Raw genomic sequence first — 27,138 nt, forward strand, 5'->3', positions numbered from 1 at the left:
TAAAATAATAGAAGTAAAAAAAATTAAAACAAAAAATTAAAAATAGAAATAAAAAAAAAAATTAAAAAGTAATCAACTTATAATTACACCATGTAATTACCAGCAATTCACAGTCTCGTGAATTGTAGAATGTAATTACCCCTGTCAATTACACCAATTAACTGTTGATCAAGTAATTACATGTCCAACTAAACATGACAGACAATGTAATTACACTTAATTACATTAAATTCAATTATCAGGGTGTCCTTCCAAACAGGCCCTAAGTAAAATCAATTCAAATTATTATTGAAGAAATTGTTCATAAAGTAAACCAAATGTAAATTGAATATTAATATAATAAAATTTAAAATAGAAGAAGAAGAGAGATACTCTATTTAATTTATAATCAAAATTAAATATTTCCTTACCATAGATTAAGACAAGAGGAAATAAGATGTAATGAAAACACATACATAGAGTCTAGCTTGGTTACACATACAACAAATGACATAATAGTAAACATAAACCAAATTGAAATATTTGACTACTAAGATAACCTATACTCTTGAGAGAATTTTTTGGGCAGATGCTTCCACTTCTCTCCCCATAATGTTACACCTAACCAAACTTGAAATTGTGTTCATCACCATTTTAGCATCTTCCCACCTATTCCCACTAGCCAAATTCTTATACAAATAGCTATCAAATGTCATCCTTTGCACATATTCATCTCCACACAACTCCACCAATGCCTCCCTTGCTGCATTATTACCATAAAACACTTTTTGCAACACATCCAAGAACTTGAATGTAGTAAAATACTTGTCATCCCAATTCCTTAAATATTCCCTTTTCAAGTCGTCTTCATTGATCATATTCTCTCCACCCTCTGAAGCCTTCACGATTGCTTCCCCACAAATTCTTCCGCTTTTCGCCGCGAAATATATTCCTTCGCCCGAACATTTTGTTACGTATCCGGCTGCGTCCCCTACTAGAGCGACACGTCCGCGGACCCTAACCGCGCGCGGATGCTCTGGTATGGGATGAGCTTCTACTTTGATCACTTTCCCGCCTTCGATTTTTGGTTTGACTCGTGCTCTAATAGCGTGTTGAAGTGATTTGATATCGGATTTTGAGCAGACCGTCCCCGTCCCCACTGCCACGTGGTCGCATTTAGGGAACACCCAAGCGTAAAAATCGGGTGACACGTCATTCCCTATGTACATCTCAGCTAAATTTTCGTAATACCCCATTTTGTCCTCGGGTAATTTGATCCTCTCTTGGAAAGCAATGGCAGTAGTGTAATTTCCAGCTTTGATCGATTTAGCTACACGGCTATTGGCTCCGTCGGCGCCGATGATGACATCGACGGCGAGCTGATGCTGGCAGTTATCCATGGTGTAGTGAATGACGTACGGCTCGCGTGTGGATGTGGGGACCACGAGGTTGGTGACCAGTGCTTTGAGAAGAGTGGCGCCGCTAGATTCAGCCCGCTGCCGGAGGAATGAATCGAGCACTTCTCGCCGGAGCATTGCGATGAATTCATGGGGTTTTAGGGTTTTACCGAAATCGACGACGAGATTTGACGGAGAAACGATTCGCATCTGAGTGACGCGGCGATCGATGAGATTTAAAGGTATTGAGAATTCGTCGAGCATGCATAGTGGAATGGCGCCGCCGCATGGCTTGGCTGTAGCTGGACTTCGTTCAAAGAGGAAAGTTTCGATTCCGCCAGTGGCTAGAGCTTCTGCAGCTGAAGACCCAGCTGGACCGCCGCCGATTACAGCTACTCGAAGCTTGCAGACGACTGGATTTCTGGGTTTTTGTTTGAAATGATGGGTTTGGTTTTGTGGGTTTTGGATCCTGAGTGGAAATGGCAGACATCGAAGAGGGTGAAGATGAAGGTATGTTTGGGCGGCCATTGCTGATAAAAAAGGGTTTTTTTTTAGAAGGTTTGAGATTTGGCAATGGTGGTAGGTTAACTATAGTGATATTATATAAACTTATTAAAAGATAGGCGAAATATTTGTATCACTTTGTATTCTGGATCCTTTTACTTACACATTTGTTATCTGGATCATTAAACTAAATAAAATACAATGTAACAAATTTCTTTGATCATTGACCAAACTTATGTGGCATTAGAATGTCTGAGTTGATAAATATGTGTAACTACACGCTTCTTTAAGTGATCGTGAATAACATTTTTGGGTTAAAAAATATTAAAATTATAAAAGAAATAATCTTTTTAAAAACAATTAATTAAAAAAATCCTTCTTTCTTCTTCACCCACTATTCGGTCCTTTTCAGCCATTTTCATCTCATACCCACCCCTTTTTTCTTCTTCTCCACAATCTATTAACATAAATTTATCAGATCTTAGGCACATCTTGAGTCCACTGATTAACCGTGAAGGGAGAAAGCGGCGCTGATGGTGCACGCCGAAGACCACTACTTTGCAATGGAGTGAGAGAGAAAGGCGGCACTGGTCAGTGGAGAGGAGAACGAGCTGGGTGAGGGTGCGAGGTCATGGTGACGAAGAGGTTTCTCGGGCAGATCTAGTGGTGCGGTAGCTTAGGTTGTTGATTTTGTGGAGGTTGGAGGAGGAAAGGAAAATAGTGATGGTGTGCGGCGGAGATGAAGATAGGTGAGGGAGAGAGTATATGCGATTTCGCCGGCAAAATGGCCATGACGACGACGATGACTTCTCTGATTGATTTTGGCCGTGAACAGTGAATGAGGAGAATGAAATGGCACTAATAATTTTTACGTCTCTTTTAACATTTATTAAAATTTTTATATGAAGATATATGTTACCTTTTATTAAATAATTTTGTTTAATTAAATTATACATATGACGAGTATGAAGAGTATATGTTACCTTTTATTAAAACATATTATATGGAGAATCAAATTTTGGTTACCTTTCATTTAAAATAATTTTGGTTAATAAATAAAATTTTACGGACATTTATTAACATATGAAGAGTATATAATACCTTTTATAAAATAATTTTGGTTAATAATTTTAAAAAATAATTATGAAATAATTATGACATGACACTAATATATATGACATGGATATGACATGTCATTTATGTAAAGGAAAGTGAACTACACACATGGTTGGAGGGGCTAAAAAGTTTCATTCTAATTGAATCTAAGGGTTCAGTTGACAAATGGTTAAGTAAAAGGGTCCAGAATACAAACGGATACAAGTACAGGGATCCATCAGACCATTTCATCTAAAAGATAAAGATGCTAAGATTAATACTAGGCAAAATGGTCTGGTGGACCCTTGTCCTTGTATGAGTTTGTATTGTGAATCCTTCTACTTATCCGTTTGTCAATTGAACCCTTGAACTCAATAAAACACAATTTAACAAACCGCTCTGACCATTGACCATGCTTATGTGACAATAGATGTCTGAGTTGGCAAAAACATGTAACTATACGCCTATTAAGGCGAGTGAGGAACATTTTTACTTAAAAAAAATATTAAAAATTATAAAAGAAATATTTTTTAAAACCATTAATTAAAAAAATCCTTCTTCTTCACCCATTACACCTCCTTGCAGTCATATCCATACCCAGCCCAATCCCTTTTCTTTCTTTTTCACAATCTATTTTCATCTAGATGATCTTGAGCATCTCCTTGAGTCCACTAATTCACCGAAGGAGGGAGAGAGCGGCGCTGATGGAGCTCGCCGGACACCACTGATACGCAGTGGAGGGAGAGAGAGAGAGAGAGAGGCGCGGCTGGTCAGCAAAAAGGAGAACGAGGCGGGTGAGGCTGCGAGGATCTAACCATGGCGGCGAAAATGGTGATGGTGTGCGGCGGAGATGAAGGCGAAAATGGTGATGGTGTTCGGCTAGATATGGTGCGGTGACTTAGGTTGTTGGTTTTGTGGAGGTTGGAGGAGGAAAGGAAAATGGTGATAATATGCGGCGGAGATGAAGGCAGAAAAAATATGTGTGATTTCGCCTGCAAAAATGGCGACGACTTGGGCGTGAAACAGTGGAAATTGGAGAAAATGTAATAGGTTTTACTTTAAAAAATATAATTAAATATTTATTATTTTACCTTTAATTAAACAATTTTGATAAATAATTTAAAAAAAATTATGACATGACATTAATATATCTGATGTGGATATGACATGTCATTTATGTAAAGGAGAGTGAGCTACACACATGGTTGGAGGGGTTTAAAAAGCTCATTTTGATTGAGTTTAAGAGTTCAATTGACAACTAATTAAATAGAAGGATTTATAATACAAACACATACAAGTATAAGGGCCCACTACACCCTTTTACCTTAATACTATAAAGAACTGAACTTTTGTTTATTTTAATGTTTGGGGTTTTAACTTTAGTGAGTTTAGTAGGTGAATATGGTGGACACAAAAGGTTTGCAATCTTGTAATTTACCACATGACTTTGAAGTAGAAAGTGGAAGAACAGTGCGTTGAAGAAAGTGCCATTTGAATTTTGATAACATTGAAGTAGGAAGTTTTAGATTTTATTTTATTTTATTTGATCTTAGAAATTTAAAAATTGATTTAATTTTTATTATATTTTTGAAAAAGAGAGAATTATTAAAAACACCATGAATTAGGTGTAAATTATTATTTTCGTCCCGAATTATTGACTATTTAAGAACATCTTTTTACTTGATATACAATCCCTTAGTCTTACAATATGAGTAAAATTAAATTGGTACGGTCGTGTCAGCATGGGCCCAACATGTAAGTTGATGCATATTTGAAATTTTTATTCAAAAAGATGAAATGTTGTAAAGAAAATTCAAACTTAACAATTGAATAAACTCAGTTATACGTGTATAAGAAGCAATGTTAACTTTGATCAAATATACATATGATATGAGAAGCTAAGAGAATACTAATTTTTCAACTTAATTAGATGAACTGTAGGAAGAAATGATCAAACTTAAAGTGTAAATTTTCTGAACATGCTAAGAAGGAAAAACGTTTGCTGCCAAAATATTCAGAAAACCGTCACCGAATAAAAAAGTACTAAACTCCCATCCAAATATTAAATATAAGTTCTCCATAAATAAATAAAAAGTGAAGAAAATTGACGCGTTTAGATTTGGATTAATAAAGAAACAATCTAACATCAACGATATTCGTGGTTTCTATTTCCTCACCAATCGTGAAACATAGTCACAATTTCCGTTCTGACTTTGCTACAATGAATCTTCTCAATGATGTTAGCACTATCATTAGCACTTACAACTTTCACTCCCTTGTAGTTCTCTTCATTAAATATGCACATAAAAAAATTAGAAAGAAAAGTACAAAATTTTCAGAAGCAATATTCAAAAATCCATTGGGATGTGCGAACCTCGGTAGCCCAAATCTTGCTAACTTTCACTTTCATACTCAGCTCCAAGATCGAAGTGTCTTACACACCAATGCATGTATTCCTTAAAGTACCATGTATTTAAGAAATATTGTTATGAAATAATGACATCTTATTTCCTCAATTGAGTAGATATCCAAGGCAAAGGTTTAATTAGCAACTAATACCACATTAAAGAGAACAAAAATGGTCTTCTCCATGAAATTATTGTTACACAAGATAGAGGAAACTCTTTTAGTCTCAAGTCCATGTCACATGCTGAGCAAATTAACTTGCAACACTCTTATCTCCTTTCATGTTGAAAGTAATCAAATTTTGTTTTGTTCATATAAATGGGGTTATAAGACTTATGAGTTCGAATTATATATGTGAGTCATTGTATAACAATAGAGTATAAATGATCAGTCATTTTCATAACGAGAGTATATTAATTCTAAATGATAAAGTTATATAATTGGTATATCAGGCCATTTCCCTTTTAATAATAAGAGCTAGCAGATGACTTAGATCATACAACATATATACAAAAAACCTATGCCTCATTCTGAAACAAATAAGTATTATAGAAGGGGGATTAACCTGAAGCCTGAGAGTCATTAACAACAACACATATGTCCTGTAGAGGGTTGTTATAATAAGAATAAGCAGAGAACAAAAGTAATGACTCCATTGATGATTCGAACTCATCATATTTAGGAATATATTTGAGATAGAAGGTGCTTACCATTCGAGTAACCCCTAAAACCACGGTGTATTGGTACCTAAAATCACGGTGTCAGCGAACCACTCAAAGACAGTAAAGTACACTAGAATTTGTTTGTGTAGACTAAAAAGAAGTTAAGAGAATTTGTTGTTTAAAAAATGTGAGAAATCCCTCTATTTATAGATAACAAAGGATGATATGAACATGTGTTTATTGTGCTTTATCGGAAAGGTCACAACTCTTTAAAAAAGTCACAACCTTTCCAAAAAGTCACAATCCTTCAAAAAGTCGTAACTCGTCGAAAAAGTTACAACCCTTTATTTTTTATTCACACCTTTTAAAACCAAACAATTTCAACTATGTAACTTCAAAGTATGAACTCCAATATTTTACTGGACTCTAGGACACTATCCTTTTATGGAGTTCTAGTCTAGTTGTATAAGTTCGAGTTATGGGACATAATTCTGGAGTTTCACTCGTAAAAGTTGAAAACTTTTATATATAGAATAAAATTATATTAAGTTAGTATTAGTTAGTGATTCGAACTTAGATATATTGTTGACACCAGTTCTATATTATTTCTTTGTGGACCAAGGATAAAAGGGGCTTGGCAGAAAGAGGAGTGTACCATGAGAGAAGCAAGGTGGTTAACCTCTTTCAAATGTATACAACATGAAATTTAGCAATGTAATTGGACTTTCATGTCGATTCGAATGAATCATTTTCTTTCCTGCCCAGTAATTTCAATCCAAGTCGAAATAGAAAAAGCCACAAGCAACACTAGGCTTGATCGCCGATTGAACATTATGCAGGATATTCATTCCTTACTCAATAATAAAAATTTAACACATTTTCAGACTATTATAGAAGACACTGCTAACTTGACAGACAAAGTTACAGGGAGTCCAACAAAGTGGCTGATTACCTTGCAAGATTGTCCACAACATTGGACCAATCTATATTAAATCACATATTTGATCAAATTCCAGCAGGTGCTAAAGGTCCTTATCTTATATGCTTAGCATATATTAGGATTATGAGAATGTAGTCTTATTACGTAATGAAAAGGCGTACATATAGATAGACTTATTGGTTACACATGCAGCAATGACATACTAATAAACATGACCAAGTAAAATATGCCCTTTTAACTTGTCTCATTAATTCATATTTATGCTCTCCAACTTTAGGTGTGTACACGTAGACATTTAAATTTGAATAAAATTGAACAAATAAACACATACGTGGCATCCTACGTGTGTTATGTCACATAGGATTTACGTGTCTACTTGTTCAATCTTATACAAGTTTAAATGTGTACTTATACACACCAAAAGTTGAAGGACATATATAAATGTGAAATGAGACCAAATTAAATGACACATTTATGTATTATACCTAAAATATCCGCGAGAGAATGTTTTGGGCAGATCCATCCATTTCTCGCCCTAGAAAATTACACCTGACCAAACTTGAAATTGTGTTTATGGCAATTTTAGCATCTTCCCACCTATTCCCACTAGCTAATTTCTTATAGAAGTAGCTATCAAATGTCATCCTCTGCACATATTCATCTCTACACAACTCCACCAATGCTTCCCTTGCTGCATTGCTACCATAAATCACTTTTTCCAACAAATTCAAGAACTTGAATGTTGTAAAATACTTGTCATCCCACTTTCTTAAGTATTCCCTCTTTAGATCATCTTCATTGATCATGTTTTCTCCGCCTTCTGAGGCCTTCACTATTGCTTACCCACACATTCTTCCACTTTTTGCCGCGAAATATATTCCTTCGCCTGAACAGTTTGTCACGTATCCTGCTGCATCCCCTACCAGAGCAACCCGTCCACGAAACCGAATAGGACGCGGATGTTGCGGTATTGGATGAGCCTCTACTTTAATCACTTCTCCGCCTTCGATCTTTGATTTGACTCGTGCTTTGATACCTGAAATGATTTGATATAAGGTTTTGAGCACATCATGCCTGTCCCCACTGCCACGTGGTCGCATTTGGGAAATACCCACGCGTAAAAATCGGGTGACACGTCATTTCCTATGTACATCTCAGCCACGTTTTCGTAATACCCCATTTTGTCCTCGGGTAATTTGATCCTCTCTTGGTAAGCAATGGCAGTAGTGTAATTTCCAGCATTGATCGATTTAGCTAGACGGCTATTGGCTCCATCGGCGCCAATGATGTCATCGACGGCGAGCTGATGTTGGCAGTTATCCATGGTGTAGTGAATGACGTACGGCTCTCGTGTGGATGTGAGGACCACGAGGTTGGTGACAAGGGCTTTGAGAAGAGTGGTGCCGCTAGATTCAGCCCGCTGCCGGAGGAATGAGTCGAGCACTTCTCGCCGGAGCATGGCGATGAACTCGTGGGGTTTAAGGGTTTTGCTGAGATCGGTGACGATGCTTGAAGGAGAAATGATTCTCATCTGAGTGACACGACGATCAATGAGGTGGGAAGGTATTGAGAACTCGCTGAGCATGCATAGTGGAATGGCGCCGCCGCATGGCTTGGTTGTAGTTGGGCTGCGTTCAAAGAGGAAAGTTTCGACTCCACCGGTCGCAAGAGCTTCTGCAGCTGACGACCCAGCTGGGCCGCCGCCAATAACAGCTGCTTGAAGTTTAGAGACTGTTGAGATTTCAGTTCCGATTTCTTCTTCTTTACCTTCAATGGAGAAATGCAGCAAAGAGAATGAGGACAAACAAGTAAAGAAGAAGAACCCTAGGATTTGTCGGAATGTCTCAAAGCACACGAGTGGAGGCAAGACATTTGGGCTTTCTCAGACTGGGAAGACATTTGGGCTTCCTCAGACTGGGCCTCGAAATACAAATTTGAATATAGGCCCAACTTAATAATACCTAGAAGTAATTTCAGCTAGATTGTCTATTTTATCCTTTTTCTTTCTTTTCCTAGACATTGTTAAGAGAATAAAGTTTGTTATTGAATTAGCAAATAGTAGTAGGACACCTGTACAGTCAGTTAGGAATAAAATGTTCTTTTGATTTCCACATAGCTGTATATATACATGTATTTAGAAGATGATGAATACACAGAAAATTTCTAAAACTATCTCTTTACTGTTTTCTTGCAATTCCTACATAGACAACTAGATTTCTTTTCTCTCGTTTGAAAAGATGGCATTGCTTTTGTGGGTTGGGGTTTTTGATCAGTTGAAGTGGGGGACGTTGAAGAGGGTGAAGAAGGGATATTTGTGTGGTCATTTCTAATAAAAAGGATTTTTAGGAATTAATGATTTCAAGATTGACAATGCTTGTAAGGTTATAATGGATTATTTATATATATATATATATAACAAAAAAGGTAAAGATGCTAAGGTACTTGATTTCAATTTACAATGACCTTTAATTTTGGATATGCATAAGTATACACTTAAACTTGTATAAAATTGAATAAATAAACACATTCATCATGCATGGCAATTGACACCCTACATAACAATTCTGTGTACTACGTGACATCCTACATGTATTATGTCACGTACAATATGTGTGTCTACTTGTTCAATTTTATACAAGTTTAAGTGTCTATTCATGTATACCAAAAATTGGAGGGCATAACTACCAATTGAATCTAAGTTAAAAGTCATATTTATGTATTATGCCAAAAAATAATGAGTATATTAGTTGTGTCTTAGTAGTATTTTGTATGGTACATTTTTTTAGTTGACATAATACATAAATATATCCTTTATTAACTTAACTTTAGTTGGCACATGTGCCCTTTAACTTTGGGTGTGCACAAAAAATAGACACTTAAACTTGTATAAAATTGAACAAATAGACATATGCATCCTACGTGACATAATACACATAGGATTTCACGTAGGACACCAATTGTCATATAGGACGTCACATATGACACATGTGTCTATTTGTTTAATTTTATACTAGTTAATGTGCCTGTTTGTGCCCATCAAAAGTTTGAGGACATAAATGTCAGCTGAAACCAAGTTAAATACTCCCTCCGTCCCATTTTATGTGAGGTACTTTAACTCGGCACGAAGTTTAAGAAAGGAAGGGAGACTTTTAAAACTTGTGATCTAAAATGAATGATAGAAATTTGTGTGGCTGGAAATCATTTCATTAAGGGTAAAATGAACATTTTATAGTTAAATTGTTACTTTATATATAAATGTGTCATTCTTTTTGGGACTGATTAAAAAGAAAAGTAAGTCATATAAATTGGGACAGAGGGAGTAACATATTTATATACCTTTTTAGTTTATGTACATTTGTTATACACTTCATCTACTATTGAGGTGTGCATTACTAATACCATGAATTTGTATTGAGGTGTGTACTATTTATACATGAAAATCCATTATGTCAATAATGCATGTAAGGTTGACAAATGGTTGGATTGTATCGAATTTGGATGAATTGAATATATATTGTGCAAAATGGGTTGAATTACAGATCGATCTATATAAAATATGAGCAAATATAAATTTAGTCAAATATAATTTTGATAAAATAATTCTAACCAAATTTAATCTCCTGCAGCCAAATACATTACTCTCTCCGTCCCATTTTATGTGGTAATATTTGACCGGGTACGGAGTTTAAGAAATAAATGAAGACTTTAAAATATTTATCAAATTGCCCTTTAAAAAGTAGACTCACTTTTCTTTCTCCTCATAAATGTATTAGAGTATTATTTTAAGATTAAGTGGGACCAACAAGGGTAAAAGAATAAAGGCATAATACATATATTGACCCCTAAACTTGGCTTCAAATTTTAACTTTGACCTCCAACTTTCATAATGCACAAATAAACACTTTAACTATCCTACCTTTAAATAAATAAACACGTGATTTTTCGGAGCCAAAAGCGTGAAATGCAAACGCTCCTACGTGTATTAGTGACCCACTCAATGGCTGCCAACTATTCAATGCATGTGGGCCCGTTTTCCTGTCTATTTGACACCTTTTCAATTTGTCATGCATTTATTTCAATCTCTTTTAATGGATATGGACCCCACCTCACTAATTCCATTCCCTTCTCTTTATTTCTGCCCCACAACTTCTTCCTTCACTTTCATTTTGTGGTAAATTAATATTTGAAGATGTCAATTATTCAATTTATAATTTATTTGTCTTATTTCTTTTTTTTAATTTATGTGTATTCAAAGATTACATTTAAGATGCTATAAATTATTAGACTTAATATTTTAAAATTTTTATTACAAATTTGAAAATTACGTAATATACACTATTAATTACAATAATTACTAATTTAAAATATTTTTTCAATCTAATAAGAGCCTACAAACACACTATACGTTATATTTAAAGTACTATAAAACATAATTAAAATATATATTTTTTAGAAAATTTTTTGTTGACTCTTGAAATTCTATTGGTGACACATGAATTTGAATAGATGGAACAATATATATTATTGAAAGTTAACAATACTATAAGTTATTCGAAAATGACGTTAATGATTTTTATAAATTATAACAAATTAGCAACTAAAATATTTTTGAAAAAACATACAAAAAATTAGTTGATGAATCAGCCACCACACCGTGGACATGTATGCTTTCTGTGATTAAAATTGAGTTTAAGGGTTATTTTGGTCATTTAAGGATTTTTCTTTAAACTTCAAGCTTTATTAATAGTGATGTATTCATTTTAGAGTTAACATGAACGTTTACTACCATATAAATATATATAATTTATTCAAATTTAAAATTTAAAACTATTTATTTAACGTCAGTTAAAAATTAACTTTTAAATTAATTATTAGCACAGGCTCTTCATCACTAGTATATAATATAATAAGCGGGAATAGAGAGGACCTTGGGGTCGACACGTGTTCCTTTTTCCTTCTGGACAAAAAAAGACTATACATGCAGGAGGTCAACCTGTAAAAAAAAAGGGGGACCCATATTTTACTATTGAAGGATGCGTGTTTCTTTTAAATTTCTTTTACCATACTAAATAATTGTATTAAATATTATAAATCATGATAATTAATTACTTAAATATTTAGAAGATATAAAAATATATAAAAGATCTGATTGACTCTTCAAATTTTACCCGTGACGCATAAATTCGGACAAATGAAATAATATATATTATTTGAAAATTTCTTAGAAAGTACTATAAATTACAGTAATTAACAGCTAGAAATATTTCAAAGACAAAAAAAATTGATTGAATCTCAAAAAAAAATTTAGTACTACACGTTTTCCTTTTTCCTTCTTGCCAAAAAAAAAACTTCATTATAATTTTTTTTCGTAATAACAAAATTTTTTATTAAATGTCACTTGCATTTTGCAGTGAACAACAAATAATGCAAAAAAGAGGGGAAAATTGTTGAAAAAAATATAAAAAGGGTTTAATTGTCCTTTCAATGCTTTTTTTTTTACTGTTAACCCCCTGGATTTTTACATCTGACGCGCCTAATTTGAGTGTATTTCACGCATTTTGCCAGGTAGGATCCGAGTGTTTTTTTTGTTTAAGTTTTGGATAGTTAAAGTGCCTATTTGTGCACTTACAAAGTTAAAGGTCAAAGTTAAAATTTGAAGCCAAGTTTAAGGGCCAATATATGTATTATGCCAAGAATAAATGTACCTTTAAATACGTTACCATATAAGAAAATGTTACATTTTTTTAGAGACTGACCAAAAAGGAAATGATGCCACATAAAATAGGATGGAGGGAGTAATATTTTCGCACCCCCCACCTCCACCTTACTCCCACCTCACCCACAATTTTTTTAAAAGAAAAAATTACACCCCCCTCCCAACTTCCACCCTTCCCCATCGGGCCCCTTATCCCTACACAATCCATAATTTTTTTAAAAATAAAAAAATCAAAAAAATAATAATTAATTTTCTTTCGCCCTCCACCTAGACCCCCTACCCCACCTACCCCCAATTTTTTTAAATAAAAATAAAATATTTCAAAAAAAAAGTTAATTTTTTTCACATCCCCCACTTCCACCCTAGCCCCCACCCGGATGCCCTACAACCGCCCCACCCACAATTTTTTTAAAGAAAAAACGGAGAAGGACCTAAAATACCCCTCAAGTATTTGAATTAGTACAAAATTACCTTCCATCCAACTTTCAGCCTTAAATACCCCTGACGTCCACCTATTGGCTCAAAAATACCCTTATGTCTAACGGACCATACTCATAAGATGGATGGAGGGCACTATTGAAATTACTTAATATATAAACTCACATGATTGACTTTATTTTGAACGGAAAAGGGCCTAAAATACCCTCGAAGTATTGAAAATGGTACATAACTACCCCTCATCCACCTATTGGCTCCCAAATACCCTCTCCATCCACCTATTGGTTCACAAATACCCTCCCCATCCACCTTTGGGTCCAATTTTAGCCACTTCATTAACGGAGCACCATTTAAAATAATTAAATAATCCTTTTAATTACGTGGCGCTCAACCATTGGTTGCAATTTAATTATTTAATATAATTTTAAACCCACCCACTTTTAACTAAACCCGTCCGCCCCAATATAAAAAGAACCCTAAAACCTCCGTTCCCAAATTTACACTCCATTAAAAAAAAAAAGGTTAGGCATCTACTCTCTACACCCCCACCCCCCACTTCTTATCTCTTTCATTTTTTTTGATAGTTGGAACTTTTCCACCATTTGAAATTTTATTTTTTTCAATTTATGACAAACAAGAGAGAAAAAAGGAGGAAAATAACGATGCATTCATATAGAAATAATTAGTTCAATAAAAGATGACTTGATTAAGCAAATATGTACGAATATCACATTTTTCTTTTGTGTGTACCCAAATTTCAAAATAAAAGGATAAAAATAATTATTTCTCTTATTCTCAGCCTCATCCCACCATATAAATAATACAAATTAAAAGAATACATAAACATGTGAGTTCAATTCAAGTTTGAGTCCCAGATATCTTAATTAAGAATAAGAGATTTAAAAAAGAGAATAAAAGAGAAAATGAACAAGACATTTGGATAATTGATAGAAAATTTTATATTAATAAAAATAATAATTTTTTTAGATGAACAATCAGTCGGGGTGAGTATGAATTTTAGTTGGATCCTCATTTATGACTTGGGTTCCATTATAATAAGTTGGGAGTTGATTAAAAATAGGCCAATAGGAAGATATCCTGAAATTTTTCAATATTATTTTCAAGTGTATCACGTCAAAATATGAATCATATGTGGTTTTATAAAAAAAATAAAATTTTAAAAATATGATTTTTATTATTTATTTGAGAAGAGTTTAAATTTGGACCAATCACATTAAGCAACTTACTAAATAAATATTTAATAATTCAACTTTAAGAAAGCTATTAAAATTAAGGGCAAATATGAGCCAAAGGATTAACATTAAATGTATTTTTTAGCCAAAAGGTGGACGACATGGGTTTTTTAAGGCCAAAAGGTGGATAGAGGGTAATTTTATACCAATTCAGATACTTAAAGGGCATTTTAGGCCCTTCTCCGAAATTTTTTTTCAAAAAAAAAGTTAATTTTTTTTTCACACCTCCCACCTCCACCCTAGCCCCTACCTGGACCCTCTACCCCCACCTTACCCCCTACCTGGACCCTCTACCCCACCCTACCCTACCCACAATTTTTGTAAAAAAAAAAATCAAGGAAAAAATTAATATTTTTTAACCCCCCACCCCCACCCTACCCTCACCTGGATCCCTACCCCCACCAGCCCCAATTTTTTTTTTTTTTTAAATTCAACAAATTAAAAAGAAGTTTAGTTTTCTTGTCCTCGTCTCACCTCCACCTCAACAGTGCTTGCTTCTTTAAATAATAAATATATTTTTTAGTGCAATTAGTGATTTTTATTAGAGCAACGTTCACATATAACAAAAATAAAAATCATATTTGTATGTTATAACTATAGTTTGCATAATTGCGCTTCATAACAAAATTTATGTTTGTTATGGAGCTTTTAATTTGAATAATTCGCTACAAACATCCAATTTTATACAAATTGTTCAGTTTTGTATAAATTTATTTATACATTGTAATCTGTATAATAAGATCTGTATTTGTATAATTATAAGTGTATATGACGAAAATATATGAATTTGTATTTGTATATACACTTTTCTCTCGCGTTATACAAACATAAACGTATTTTATACATTTTATACCGACATGTATAAATGACTAATTGTATACCGAAAATGACTAATTGTATACAACATCAGATGACAAAAAAAGGGGATGTTTGCTGCGAATTGCAATTAAAATAAACTATGACTATAACATTTAATTTAAATTAATAGTTTGCTATTTCATACAACTTTTCCTTTTTATTATAAGTGAGTGATCTATGAGTTGGATTTTCACATTTTACCTATTTTGTTCATATTTATATGAGCTTTTAAAATAGATCAGTTCATATTTACCTATGACTTATGAGTGATCCATTTAAGTAAACGGAAAAGGGCTTAAAATATACTTAAACTATTGAAAATAGTATAAAATTACCCTTCGTCCATCTATTGGCCCCAAATACCCTTAACATACCTATAGATCCTATACTACCCTTCTTTTTAACTGCCCATAATTTAAATCTAATAAATAAATTAATTAATGACGTGACACTCATCTATTGGTCACCCTATAATTAACCTAAATTAATTTAAAAATTCGCCCATTCACAAATCAAGCCGCCCCGCCCCCCCAAATCAAATTCCAATTAAAAATGGCTTCCCCTACAACAATTTTACAATTCTGATGAAAGCAGCCGACAATATATCATCAAACAGACAAACACTCCACTTTCGTTTTACCCTTTCAATTCCACAACCCAAATCCGGTTGAACAAATCGGTGAACACTGTCCAACCTTCCTGAATTATTTTTTGATATAAAGGAAAAAAGGACAAAAATTCAGGTTGATAATCTAAAATAATAATGCAATTATCTTGGTCAATTAAATTTGGAAATGGGTGCCTTTTTTAGTCTAAAATTGATGTCATGTGTAGGTGATTGTTGTTGTTGTTGTTGAGAGCTTTCATTTTTTTTTAATTCACCCTTATGTAGCACATTCTATCCATCGAAAAAATCACAACCCATTCAATGACCATTAGTTTCTTATAACTTATGTAACATCTATCATATTCATCTACCCACATTACTAATTAACCCTCATTCTACTTATTGATTACATGAAAGACTGCTTCTCTTATAAATTGTGATGCATCTTCCTTGGGTAGGAGAGATGAAATATGTCAAGTGTGAAAAAATATTGTAGTGTGTAGTAGTGAAATAGAGCGTTGAGACAAAGAAAATATTCTAAGTAGGCGTTTGGCCATGCGATATCATATCATGATATGGTATTGTGAGATGGAATCAGCGTTTGGACATGCGATTTTACGCTGATTCCATTTCATGATTCCATATCATGAGATATGATTCCATATTCTCCAAAATCCATGATATAGAATTATATGGTAATTCCATATCATAATTTGAGATATTTTAGTACAAAAATTGATCCACGAGTTTATATTTTGTTAAAACAACCATACATTTATATCTATTAACCATATATTTCATATGTAAATAAAATTTATAATCACATCATTACTTTTTAAAATTTATTATTTTCACCGACATAAAATTTATTATTCTCACCAACATATAGTCACTTTAACTCACACCAACCGATTGTTAAAGTGATGAAATATTTATGGTCTATGAGCTAAATATAGTTGCTGATGATATTGACCAACAAATGGCTCAAAGTAACAATGTTGGTTCGTCTTCTCGGTCACATGATTGAGAAATGCAAGTTCAACGTGAGGAAATTGTCCGTACTATGTGGGAGAATTATATTAAAGACTGGTACACTACAATTTATGTTCAATTTTTTTTATTAAATTAAAGTTAGATGAAACAATTACTTAAGTGGAGAACAAATTAATTACTTTGTAATAATTTGTTATGCGATTTTATAATTTTTTGTTTATTTGATAAGATTGAATAAACAATTGGGGCTATTTTAATAGTTTTACAACTTATAAGATTTTTATGTTTATGAGAAAATATACAACACAAAAATTCCATATCGCATGTTCAAACAAAACTTCAATTTCATCTCATGATACCATATCGCATGACCAAACGGGCCCTAAGTCTTCAACTACATTGACTATATAAAAAAGAGTATTTATATGTTGAAGGATGACGTTCCTTTTTTGGACCTTTGGACTCTTAAACTAATCTGGAGTTAGCTTGAGTAGTACGATGTTGTTGGGCTGTTGTATCCCGAAGAGGACAATTCAAGAGTGATACTGTTGTATTGGTGTAGATTATACCACAATGGGCTTGAATCCCCTTAATCAGAGCGACATATCCGCGTCTCAGCCTAAATGATTTGCTTTTTCATTTTATTTTAAACTGTAGTTTATTATATTTGTGGTATGTATTACACCAACAACCTTTTTTAAACCAAATTGAATTTCTTTTGGTGTCTTTTTCGAAAAACAATTCATTTCTCATTCAAAACTTTTAAAACCAAATTGCACCCTTTCTTCTCTTAATATCTTCTCGAAAAAATCTTCATTTTTCATTCAGATCTTTTAAAACCCAATACTTTGTACATTAGTTTCATTTGCTTCTAGAAAAAATTTATGGGGATGGAAGATATAGGAGCTTATGCTCTTGTGTCAGTAGTTAATGGGAGACCCTTCATGTAACCTATTTATCCAGTCTCCATTTTCATTTCTGAAGATACCTCCTATACCAAAGCTTTTCTTGTTGGCGAAGGGTGAAAAAATTTCCACCTTTTTCTATATCTATATCTAGGGGTGTATAAAACCGAACTGAAAACCGAATCAAACCGTAAACCGAGTCAACCCAAAAAAAAAACCCCCACTAGTGGTTTGGTTTGACTTGGTTTGGTTTTGAAAAAAAAACTCGACTATATTTGGGTTGGTTTGGTTTTAACTAAAAAAAATCAACCCGAGACCAAACTAACCCGACATTATATATATAATTTTAAAATTTTATTTTATACATAAAAATATTTACTTTGATATAATTTTTAAATATTTCTTATACTTTTTGATAGTTTTTATCTTTTAATATATTATTTCAAGTTTGAAACTTAGAATTATGAATAGACCAACAAAAATTATAGTCCACATATGTTGGTAATTATAATAAAGCTTAAATCAAAATCAAATTAATACTCATGCAAAAAGAAAATCAATTCAACACTAAAAATGACAATAATATTGAATATTTGTTCTTTAGTTTTACATTGATTTAGACAATTAAAGTACATAATCTAATTTTAATTTCCTTTAATATTTAGTCATGTAACTAATACTTATTAAACTTAATTTTAGCATGATTTAGTACTTTTAAATTATGATCATTTTCATTATGACTTGTTAATTTGCAATATTTGTTTTGCGCGATTTCATTATTATTATTATTTTTGTTGGATATTTTAATGTCATTAATCATATCATATTGTGTTATATTTTTAAGAAACATCTTAAATAGTTGTATTTTGGTAGGACTAAAGAAATATTTGAAATACAAAGTAAATTATATGTTTGTATGTATACTTTACCGGAAAAACCCGAAAAACCCGAAAAAACCCGAGGTTGAAAAACCCGAGTTTTATTGGTTTGGTTTGGTTTATAAATTTAAAAATCCGACACAAATGGTTTGGTTTGATATTTGAAAAACCCGAACCAACCCGGCCGTGTATACCCCTATCTATATCTATGCAACTAGCTAGTTCTTTCATGCTTACAAATCCATTCATCTTACTTACTCAAAAGCTTGGAATATTCAACTCGAAATCTTCCTTCTAGCTTTGGGCAACTCTAATACAAATAGAAATAATGTATATAGAAGGCTAGTCTTTTCTCTCTAGGTTGAACTAGTAGTATATATACAACAACAATAATATATCCAGTGAAATTCCATAGAGTGGGGTTTGGGGGAGGGTAGAGTGTACGTAGACCTTATCACTACCTCGTGAAGGTAGAAAAATTGTTTCCAAAAGACTCTTGACTCAAGTGTATCTAACCCAAGTAAAGGAAGAAGAAAACAATGGAGAAAGCATATATGTCAATAAGAAAAGAAAAGCAATAATAATAAAAAAAAAGAGTGACCAACCAAAATATAATAAACAACGTATGACAAGAACTATAAGGGTATGAATAGTCCTACGACAGACTCTAAGCCTTCTCAAGACAAGACAAGACAACACTCTATTCCTACTAACCTTCTACCCTAATACGCAACCTTCACTCCTTCTTAGCTAAAGTCATGTATGTCGTCGGTAATATATGAAGTTGTGCTATGTCCTGTTTAATCAGTTCTCCCCAATACTTTTTCGTCCTACCCGTCTGTGGCTCTATAACCACCCTCTTGCACTTCCTCTGCACATATCCAAACCATTCCAGTCTTGCTTCTCTCATCTTATCCGCCACAAAGAGTATTGAAGTAGTAATATTCAGCCAAAATAAATGGAATGCAAATATAACATTTTAACTTGCCACTGTTCTAGTTTACCCTCTGCAAATTAAATAATGAAACTTGATATACGTTTGGTCTAAAACAAGTCATAAATGTTTGTGTGATTATAAATCATCTCATTATGAATATTTAAATTAGGCATAATACATAAACATGACCCTTAACTTGGCTTCAGCTAGTAACTATGCCCTCCAACTTTGGGCGTGCACAAGTAGACACTTAAACTTGTATAGAATTAAACAAGTAGCTAGACACATGTATCCTACGTGACATAATAACAAAATTTTCATGCAGGGTACCATGTAGGACGAATGTGTCAATTTGTTAAATTTTATACAAGTTTAAGTGTCTACTTGTACACATCCAAAATTAAAGATCACAATTGTCAGCGGAAACCAAGTTAAGAGTCATGTTTATGTATTATGCGTTTAAATTAAATTGTTAATAAATATAGAAAAAAGTCTGTCACATAAATTGGACAGAGGGAGTAATTACTTTGGCAAGACTAGGGAGTCAGGGACCAAACTAGCACTAGCAGTTCCCTATATTAAGAAGCAAACTCAGCAAAAGCTTTTGGCCAAAGGAAGAGTTAATATCTCAGATGGTCACTTAACTTTGAATAGTTCACTTAGAAAGTCAGTCAACTTTGAGTTGTTCACTTAGAAAGTCACTGAACTTTGTTTTATAACTCAAAAGTCACTCAACTATTGGTGTTTCACTTAGAAAGTCACCAAACTATTGATATTTCACTTGGGAAAGTCACTCAATCAATTTAAATAATTTTTCATTAACTTTTATTTTAAACTATTTTTTAAAGAAATAATAAGATATCTATTTTAATTATCTTATTGATCCGCTCCAATTATTTAATTATAATTTTCTGAAAAAACGTACAACCATTGACCCAAAAAAAACCTTTTCCGTTCTAGTAATTGTATGACTAGTATTAAATATGTTACAAAATTATAAAAAAAAGAGAGGTTGAAATTGATAAAGAAGTAATTAAAACTAAACGCACAGTAGCAATGTTTTACTATTTTTTAAAAAAAAAAAAACTATATTTCAACAAAATCCAATATAATAATTTAAATAAGCATCTTGTTATCATTTTTAAAAAATAGTTTAATTATTTTTTGTATTTTTACAAGATTTAATAAAAATATTGTTTAAATTGATTGAGTGACTTTCTAAGTGAAATATCAATAGTTGGGTGACTTTCAAAGTGAAACACCAAGAGTTGAGTGACTTTTGAGTTATAAAACAAAGTTGAGTGACTTTTTAAGTGAACAACTCAAAGTTGACTGACTTTCTAAGTGAACTATTCAAAACTGAGTGACTATCTGAGATATTAACTCGCCAAAGGAAGTACAAAAGCCTAAATATATATGTAAAGAAATGAATAATGTTCCTAACTCAGCCTCACCAAAAGCTAGTTTATGAACGAAGCATTACTCAAATTCATATAACTATAAGGAGTCTAAATTCATTACATCCCACTTATGTGGGACTTAAACAATATATTAGCCACAAATAAAATAATTTAGAAATGGAGCATAAGATTAAATATTACACCATTTTGAAAATTTTAAGATTCTTGACACTCTGTGACATTATCCGGAGTTTGAATTCTATAAGTTTGAAGTTTGTATTTTTGTGCATAATACATAAACATGTCCTTTAACTTGATCTTAGCTAACAATTATGCCCTTCGACTTTGCATGTGCATAAGTAGACGCTTAAACTTGTATAAAGTTGAACAAATAGACACATACGTTCGATGTGGGGTCCTATATGAAAATTTTGCATCCTACGTGGCATCGTCATACATGTATTATGCCACACGCAAGACGCTTGTGCACACTCAAAGTTGGAGGGCATAAATGCCACACGAAGCCAAGTTAAAAGATACATTTATGTATTATGCCAATATTTTACTGGATTCTAGGACTCTCGTTGCCTGGAGTTCCAATTGTATAAGTTCGATCTCTAAGACACAATTTTGGAGTTTCACTTGTAAAAGTTGAAAAACTTTTATATATATAGACTATATTATTGGATTAGTACTAGCTACTGATCGTGATTTAGTGAGTCCTTTCTTCCATGTTGAACTGTTGATATTGGCCCTACATTTTATCTTTGTGGGTCGTGGAGAAAAGAGGTTTGGACGTGGGAAGAAGAGTGTACTACGAAAGAAGCAAGGAGACCAATCTCTTTCAAATATATAACTTGAATTCTAAGAAAGTAGTTGGACTCTCGTGTCAATCGGAATGAATCATTTCTTTTTATTTCCAGTATTTTCAATCCATGCCGAAATAGGAAAAGTAACAAGCACCACTGTGCCCGATCATCGGTCAATGCTAGTAGGGTCTAATAATCATCAATCCTTGCTTAAATATGAAGGTGATAGTTTAAATCTAACTGTATGGTCCAGAACAAGCTTTTATTGATCCAAGGGCTTTTTGTTTTTATTACAAGAAGTCCACTTGCAACACTTGCTTGAAGTTCGAAAATAGATCTAATGAACGTTTGGGCGGCCATTTCTGATAGAAATTGTTTTAGAGATCAATGGTTTGAGGTTTGGTAATGCTTATTGTTATAACTAAAAGGTAAATATGCTAAGATAGTGCATAGTACTCAAGCTTGGTTTATTTTATCGAGAATGGTCAAAATTGTGCCTAAACTATTCCGTATGTTTTACTTTTATGATCTTTAACTTGACTTCAATGGATAACTATATATGGTTTTCGACTTTGGGTGTGCACAAATAGATACTTAAATTTGTATAGTTGTATATAGTAGAACAAGTAAATACATGAATCAACTGATTGATATTATTTCAATTAGGATGCTTGTACAACTTTATACAAGTTTGAGCGTTTATTTATAGACGTAAAATTGCAAAACATAGATGTCAGTTGAAGCAATGTTAAATAACACATTTATACATTATATTATGCCTTTCCAAAAAGTGAAATGCTTCTTTTATGTCATTATCTTCTTGCCAAACCAACTAGTTTCTTCTATCTATTCGTCCCTCAACACCCAACCTATTATTTTCTAGCCTAAAATTACCCCTCTTCGTAACAGAAAAATCTCTGAATCTCTCTACATAGTTTTGTGACAACATATATATAATTGGTTCATTTGGAACTCTATACATCCCTACCAAATAGACTGATGCTGAATTTTCAATACCTTTTAGTTTTTTTCTTGGTATAAGTAGTCACACCTTTCAGATTGTTTGGAAAAAAATCAAAACAAAACTTTACTATAACAATGAACATGTGGTGGTTCATAACAACATTAGCTATTACTGCTTTCATTTGTAATTCCCCTGCTTATGCTTATGATAACAACCCTCTACAGGACATATGTGTTGCTGTTAACGACTCTAAGGCTGCAGGTAATTAATCATCCTTCTATAATACTTATTTGTTTCAGAATGAGGCATAGTTTTTGTATATGCTGAACTTAATTTTATTTCACCTGTACAGTTTTCGTGAATGGAAAGATTTGCAAAGACCCAAAGTTTGCAACAGCAAATGATTTCTTTGCTTCAGGTCTTAATGTTAGTGGCACACCCGGGTCTAGTGGTGCTACAAAGTTTTTGACTGTCGACAAAATTCCTGGAGTTAACACTCTTGGTATTTCTATTGGTCGTATTGACTTGGAACCTCAAGGTCTTGCACCACTTCACACGCACCCTCGAGCTACTGAGCTGATAACTGTCCTGAAGGGAACTCTGTACGTAGGATTTCTTGTCCCTGATAGTGCAAACTTCTTTAAGAGTCGTCTCTTCTCCAAAATTTTGTATCCTGGCGATGTGTTTGTGTTCCCAATAGGTCTTATTCACTTCCAGTATAATGTCGGACACAAAAATGCTACTTATCTTGCTGCTTTCAACAGTCAAAATCCTGGATTTGTCTTTATTCCTAATTCAATCTTTAGTTCAAATCCACCCATTCCGGATGACGTTCTTACCCAAGGCTTCCAACTTAGTAAGACACAGATTGCAGAACTTCGAAGGAAATTCTCTTAGGCTATAATATTATATGCCTTTAAAAATGTGATTCTGAAAGTTGTTTGCAGCCCGTTAGGTGCTCACTAACGTCTTATGAAAGCGTTGGAATAATACTTTACTCCGAATAAAATAAAGGGACAATGTATGTAACTTTAATGTTTCTTTGCAATATATACTAATGAATAAGCACCTTGTGTAATATGAGAGTGGAATTGACATACTTAATAGCTATATATAATTTCTGAAATAAATCAACAACTTGATTAATCAAAGTGATCGATGTGCATGTGTATTAATCTATAGAATATATAAGACATTTGTTTCAGAAGCAATTCATCCGAAACCAGTAACATTTATCGGTTCATTCACTCTACCACCATTCAATTAGTATAGAAAAAACAGTTTTAAAACTGATCACCGGTCAATGTTAGTAGGGCTAATAATCATTCTATACGTAAATTGGAAGGTGACAGTCTCAATCTAGCTAGCGGCATGGTCCAGAACAAGCCTTTATTGATTCAAGGAATTTTTGTTTTTATTTATTACAAGAATCGCTTCTTTGTCCACTCGCAACACTGACTTGAAGTTGAAAATTAGATTTTATTTTGTTTTAAGGCCCCATTATATATCTATTAGGAAAAAGGTCCAAAATTGCCCTCGTCGTTCGCAAAAAGGTTTGATTTTGCCATTTGTTATATTTTAGGTCAATTGTGCCCCCCACCCCCACCCCCACTGGGCACATATTTGCCCTTATTTTTCAACTTAACCAACAAAATTATTGTTAAAAAAAAAATGAAGAAGGGCCTTAAATTTCATCCACCTTTCGGCTCCCAAATACTCCTGATGTCAACATTTTGGTTTAAAAAATAGCCTCGATATTAATCTTTTGGCTCATATTTGTCCTTAATTTTAATAGTTCTAGTAAAGTAAAGTAATTGAATATTTATTTATTATGTTGCCTAATCTAATTGGTCTAAATTTAAACTCTTGTCAAATAAATAATAAAAATCACATATGCTTCATACTTTGACCTGATTATGCTTGAAAAATAGTATTAAAAAGATTATTAATTTCATGTTATCTTCCTACTGACTTATTTTATATCAACCCCCAATTTATTATAACTAAACTCATAACTGGAAATCCGATTAAAATTCATACTTGCCACGTCTGATTGTTCATCTAATTTTGTTATTAATATAAACATTTCTATTAGTTATCCAATTATCTTGTTCATTCTCTCTTCTTTTTTTTAATCTCTTATTTGCAATCAAAATATTAGTGACTCATACTTAAAATGAACTTATGCATGTGTTCTTGTTATTTTAATTTGTATTATTATCATGGTGGGATAGGAGAAAAGATTATTTTCATTCTTTTATTTTAAATTTTGGGTACACACAAAAATAAAAATATGTACACAATTGCTTAATTAAATCATTTTCTATTGAATTAATAGTTTTTATAGGGACAAGACACAAATATCCGCCTAAACTATGACCGAGTTACGGTCTTAAAACCCCTCAAACCCATTTTCTTTTTGTAATTTTTTACACCTTTTTGGCTTGCGTGGCCTCCAAATATCTCCCACGCGGTTCAAGTAAGTGAGAGTCACAGAGTGTGCCACATAAGCCAAAAGGGGTAAACAATTACAAAATGAATAAGTCTGGGATAATAAAACCTTAGTTTAGTTAAAAATGTGTTGTCTTTGTAATTTCGGTCATAATCTAGAGGGGTACTTATGCCTTATTGCATTTTTATATGAATGTCGTCATTATTTTCCTCCTTTCTTATCCTTTGTTTTGTCATAAGTTTAAAAAAAAACTAAAATTTAAAATGTTTGGACAAGATCAAAGAAGAAAAAAAAAATTAAAAGAGAGGAAGTGAATGGGGAGGAGGAGGTGAGGGTAGAGAGTATATGGCTAACTTTTATTTTTATTTTACTATAGAACCCAAATTTAGGCCAATCACATGAGTATATGTTAGTAATTTCAAATTATTTAATGTGGAATGACCTAAAATGCCCTAAACTATGAAATTTTGAACAATATTTTTCCTCCATCTACATTATGAGTGTGGACCATTAGCAATGGAAAAAAAGTGGTTAAGAAAGGAATAGAGGCTATCTATTTATACAAGGAAAAGAGAAAAATATGTGTCCTAACTAACTTGATTACTGCCGTAATACAGTTGGCAACAATAAGATAAAATATCTAACTAACTCATAACTAACTTGGAGATCTGACTAACTATAGTTCCAATAGTATATAATTGTCTCATGTAGAACTCTATTCTAGCCCTACCTAAGACACATGAATCTCGATGCTGAATTTTGAATACCTTTTGTTTGTTTCTTGGTATAAATAGTCACACCTTTCGGGTTGTTTGGAAAAAAATCATAACAAATCCAAAGAAAACTAAACTTTGCTATAATAATGAGCATGTGGTGGTTTATAACAACTTTAGCCATTACTGCTTTCTTTTCTAATTACCCTGTTTATGCTTATGATAACAATCCTCTACAGGACATATGTGTTGCTGTTAACGACTCTCAGGCTGCAGGTTAATCGTCCTTCTATAATAATACTTATTTGTTTTGGAATGATGCATAGTTTTTGTATATATGTTGTATAATCTGAATAATATGCTTAACTTTTTTTTGTTTCAACTGTGCAGTTTTCGTGAATGGAAAGATTTGCAAAGACCCAAAGTTTGCAACAGCAAATGATTTCTTTGCTTCAGGTCTTAATGTTAGTGGCATTGCAGCGCCCGGGGCTGGTGGTGCTGCAAAGTTTGTGGATGTAAACAACATGCCTGGACTTAACACTCTTGGTATTTCTATTGGTCGTGTTGACTTGGAACCTCAACGTCTTGTTCCATTTCACACGCACCCTCGAGCTACTGAGCTGATAACTGTCCTGGAGGGTGTTATTTATGTAGGATTTCTTGTTCCTGATCCCGCAAACTTTTTTAAGAGTCGTCTCTTCTCCAAAATCTTGTATCCTGGCGATGTGTTTGTGTTTCCAATAGGTCTTATTCACTTCCAGTATAATGTGGGAAACAAAAAAGCTATTAATCTCGCTGCTTTCAACAGTCAAAATCCTGGATTTGTCATTATTCCTAATTCAATCTTTGCTTCAAATCCACCCATTATGGACGACGTTCTTGCCCAAGGCTTCCAACTTAGTAAGACACAGATTGCAGAACTTCGAAGGAAATTCTCTTAGGCTATATTATATGTCATTAAAAATATGATTTCTGAAAGTAGTTTGCAGCGCACTAGCTGAGCACCGACGTCTTATGAAAGCGTTGGAATAATACTTTACTTCTAATAAATAAAGTGGCAATATTGCAATATATACTAGTGAATAAGCTCTATGTTTGCCTTGGCGATGTACCTTGTGTAATCTTAGAGTGAAATTGACATGCTTAATAGCTATATATAATCAACAACTTGAATTAAGTGAGATAGAGAAATGGAAAGACTGGTAAAAATGAGTTTGCTGTCATGAGGGATC

The 27,138-nt window shown here is 33.0% G+C and overlaps 3 protein-coding genes across 4 annotated transcripts; 1 reads left to right on the top strand and 2 right to left on the bottom strand.

Moving 5' to 3' along the window:
• Nucleotides 1-500: 500 nt before the first annotated feature.
• Nucleotides 501-1,904, bottom strand: LOC125810619 (geranylgeranyl diphosphate reductase, chloroplastic-like). Its single transcript, XM_049490091.1, has one exon. It carries the CDS (start codon nt 1,902-1,904, stop codon nt 540-542), a length of 1,365 nt encoding a protein of 454 aa, XP_049346048.1. The 3' UTR covers nt 501-539.
• Nucleotides 1,905-7,974: 6,070 nt separating this feature from the next.
• LOC125810456 (geranylgeranyl diphosphate reductase, chloroplastic-like) lies at nt 7,975-19,541 on the bottom strand. The gene is made up of 2 exons (XM_049489933.1): nt 19,466-19,541; nt 7,975-8,750 (listed from the first exon to the last, which is right to left on the bottom strand). Exons 1-2 carry the CDS (start codon nt 19,539-19,541, stop codon nt 7,975-7,977), a joined length of 852 nt encoding a protein of 283 aa, XP_049345890.1.
• Nucleotides 19,542-22,851: 3,310 nt separating this feature from the next.
• Nucleotides 22,852-26,847, top strand: LOC125810503 (germin-like protein subfamily 1 member 13). 2 transcript variants are annotated; one of them, XM_049489978.1, is made up of 2 exons: nt 22,852-23,002; nt 23,094-23,821. In XM_049489978.1, the coding sequence occupies exons 1-2, from the start codon at nt 22,876-22,878 to the stop codon at nt 23,636-23,638; spliced, it is 672 nt and encodes a 223-aa protein (XP_049345935.1). In that variant the 5' UTR covers nt 22,852-22,875; the 3' UTR covers nt 23,639-23,821. The 2 variants fall into 2 exon arrangements, with proteins under 2 accessions (XP_049345935.1, XP_049345934.1); XM_049489977.1 differs by lacking the exon at nt 23,094-23,821 and adding an exon at nt 26,297-26,847 and having other exon boundaries at nt 22,876-23,002.
• The last annotated feature ends 291 nt before the right edge of the window (nt 26,848-27,138 follow it).

The sequence above is a fragment of the Solanum verrucosum genome, unplaced genomic scaffold (genome assembly GCF_900185275.1).
Source record: "Solanum verrucosum unplaced genomic scaffold, falcon-dt-bn FXZP01000118.1, whole genome shotgun sequence".
In the NCBI taxonomy this organism is placed as follows: Eukaryota; Viridiplantae; Streptophyta; class Magnoliopsida; order Solanales; family Solanaceae; genus Solanum; species Solanum verrucosum.

What these genes read in the sequence shown, in the direction of transcription:
- LOC125810619 (XM_049490091.1), bottom strand. Translation starts at nt 1,904, where the DNA reads ATGGCCGCCCAAACATACCTTCATCTTCACCCTCTTCGATGTCTGCCA.
- LOC125810503 (XM_049489977.1), top strand. Translation starts at nt 22,876, where the DNA reads ATGAACATGTGGTGGTTCATAACAACATTAGCTATTACTGCTTTCATT. An exon ending in TAACGACTCTAAGGCTGCAG is followed by an intron (nt 23,003 to 26,296) that starts GTAATTAATCAT and finishes TCAACTGTGCAG; the next exon opens with TTTTCGTGAATGGAAAGATT.
- LOC125810456 (XM_049489933.1), bottom strand. Translation starts at nt 19,541, where the DNA reads ATGAGAGAAGCAAGACTGGAATGGTTTGGATATGTGCAGAGGAAGTGC. An exon ending in GGTTATAGAGCCACAGACGG is followed by an intron (nt 8,751 to 19,465) that starts GTAGGACGAAAA and finishes TCTCCATTGAAG; the next exon opens with GTAAAGAAGAAGAAATCGGA.